Source organism: Nilaparvata lugens, chromosome 5 (genome assembly GCF_014356525.2).
Source record: "Nilaparvata lugens isolate BPH chromosome 5, ASM1435652v1, whole genome shotgun sequence".
Lineage (NCBI taxonomy): Eukaryota > Metazoa > Arthropoda > Insecta > Hemiptera > Delphacidae > Nilaparvata > Nilaparvata lugens.
In genome coordinates, this window is record NC_052508.1 from 50,253,711 (window position 1) to 50,255,422 (window position 1,712).

The 1,712-nt window shown below is 40.9% G+C and overlaps 1 protein-coding gene across 1 annotated transcript; it reads right to left on the minus strand.

The window, feature by feature from the left end:
* Positions 1 to 665: 665 nt before the first annotated feature.
* On the minus strand, positions 666 to 1,391 carry LOC120351632. Its single transcript, XM_039429522.1, has one exon. The coding sequence runs from the start codon at positions 1,389 to 1,391 to the stop codon at positions 666 to 668; it is 726 nt and encodes a 241-aa protein (XP_039285456.1).
* Positions 1,392 to 1,712: the final 321 nt, after the last annotated feature.

Sequence of the window (1,712 nt, forward strand, 5' to 3'; positions counted from 1 at the left end):
TCAGTCTTTTGTCCATGACTTGTCTGATAGTAAATATATGATCACTGGTCTGACGATCTCTTCTAAACGCCGCCTGTTCCTCCTCCAGTCCCTCCTCCACCTCTACTCTAAGTCGTCTTTCTAGTATCCGGGAATAGATCTTCAATACTACTGATGATAAGCATATGGCTCTGTAGTTCTCACATTGAACTGAACTACCTTTTTTATGTATGGGAACAATCACATTTTTCTCCCATTCTGATGGAATTTTGGCATACTGCCAGACATCTTTACACAACTTCCATATCCAGTTAGCTACTCTTTCCCCTCCATATTTAATGAGTTCGGGTGTTATACCATCATATCCAGCTGCTTTTCCCAATTTCATGCACTCTATGGCATTTTGAACTTCTTGAAAGGATATCTGCATTTGCTCTTCTACTTGATCTTCTTCATTAGCACCATCAATAGGTCTTACCTCCTCCTGAAATGCCTTTTCATAGTAATTTCTCCACACCTGCAATACATCTTTCAGTTCTGATTTCATCCTTCCCTCCTCATCAATCACACTTCTCACACGCTTTCCATACTTTCCTCGTAGGGCTCGAACTGTGTGCCAAAATTTATTACTCATTGCTTGACTGTTTTCCTCAATTTCCCTTCCAAACTCCTCCCATGACTCCAACTTAGCCTTTCTTACTTCTTGTTTGGATTCTCTTCGTCTTTGTCCAATCATCTGTGTCTTCAGTCCAATCATCTGCATTTTTAGTTCTGAGAAACTTTTTCCATGCCTCCTTCTTCAGTCGAACCTTCTCTTTCACCAAATCGTTCCACCACTTGGTTCTTTTTACATGCTCTCCCACTACTGTCTTTCCACACACTTCCTCTGCAACTCTCAACAGCGACTTCTTCAGTAGGCACCATCTCTTCTCAATATTCTCTTCTGAGCTTCCATCAATTTCTTCCTCCTTCCTCAAGAGCTCCTCAGTTATTAGCCTTTGATATTCTCTTCTGTTCTCTGCCTTCTTCAATTCCATTATCTTTATTTTCTCATACTTGACAGATTTATACTTCTTTGGAGGTCTAATTTGTGTGTCCATAATCAATAGTTTGTGCTCTGTACTGAGCTCCGCACTCCTGTACACCCTCACATCCGTTACCGCATATCTGAAGTGCCTTGAGTATACAAAATAGTCAATTGCACTTTTGACTCCTCTGTTGGGTGATTCGAATGTGATTTTATGGATACTTTTATGGGGAAAGAAGGAATTTCCAACTAACAGATCGTTATCCACACAGAACTCCAGCATTCTCTTGCCACTACCATTCATTACCGACTCTGCTCCATGCTTTCCTAGGCATCCATGTCCTATTGTGATATCATTGCCTACCCTCGCATTCCAGTCACCCATGATTATTATGTGCTTTGCATACTGACGGGCCTTATCAACTGTTTCCTATAAGGCTGAGTAAAATGTCTCTTTCTCTAGTTCAGCCGAGTCATCTGTGGGAGCATATATTTGTATTAGTGACACCCTTTCAGCAAACTCTAAATCTGCAGAAATAATTCTAGAGTTTACTGCCGTCCAGCTCACCATTTTTCTTTGGCACTCATCACTTAGTATAATGCCCACTCCTTCCTTTGCTCTAGCTTTCATTTCCACCCCTGAATATAGAAATGTGTATCCCTTATCTAAAGCCATCTCACCACATCCTTTCTTTTTGGTTTCACT

Coding starts and splice junctions, on each gene's coding strand:
- LOC120351632 (XM_039429522.1), bottom strand. CDS start 1,391: ATGGGTGACTGGAATGCGAGGGTAGGCAATGATATCACAATAGGACAT.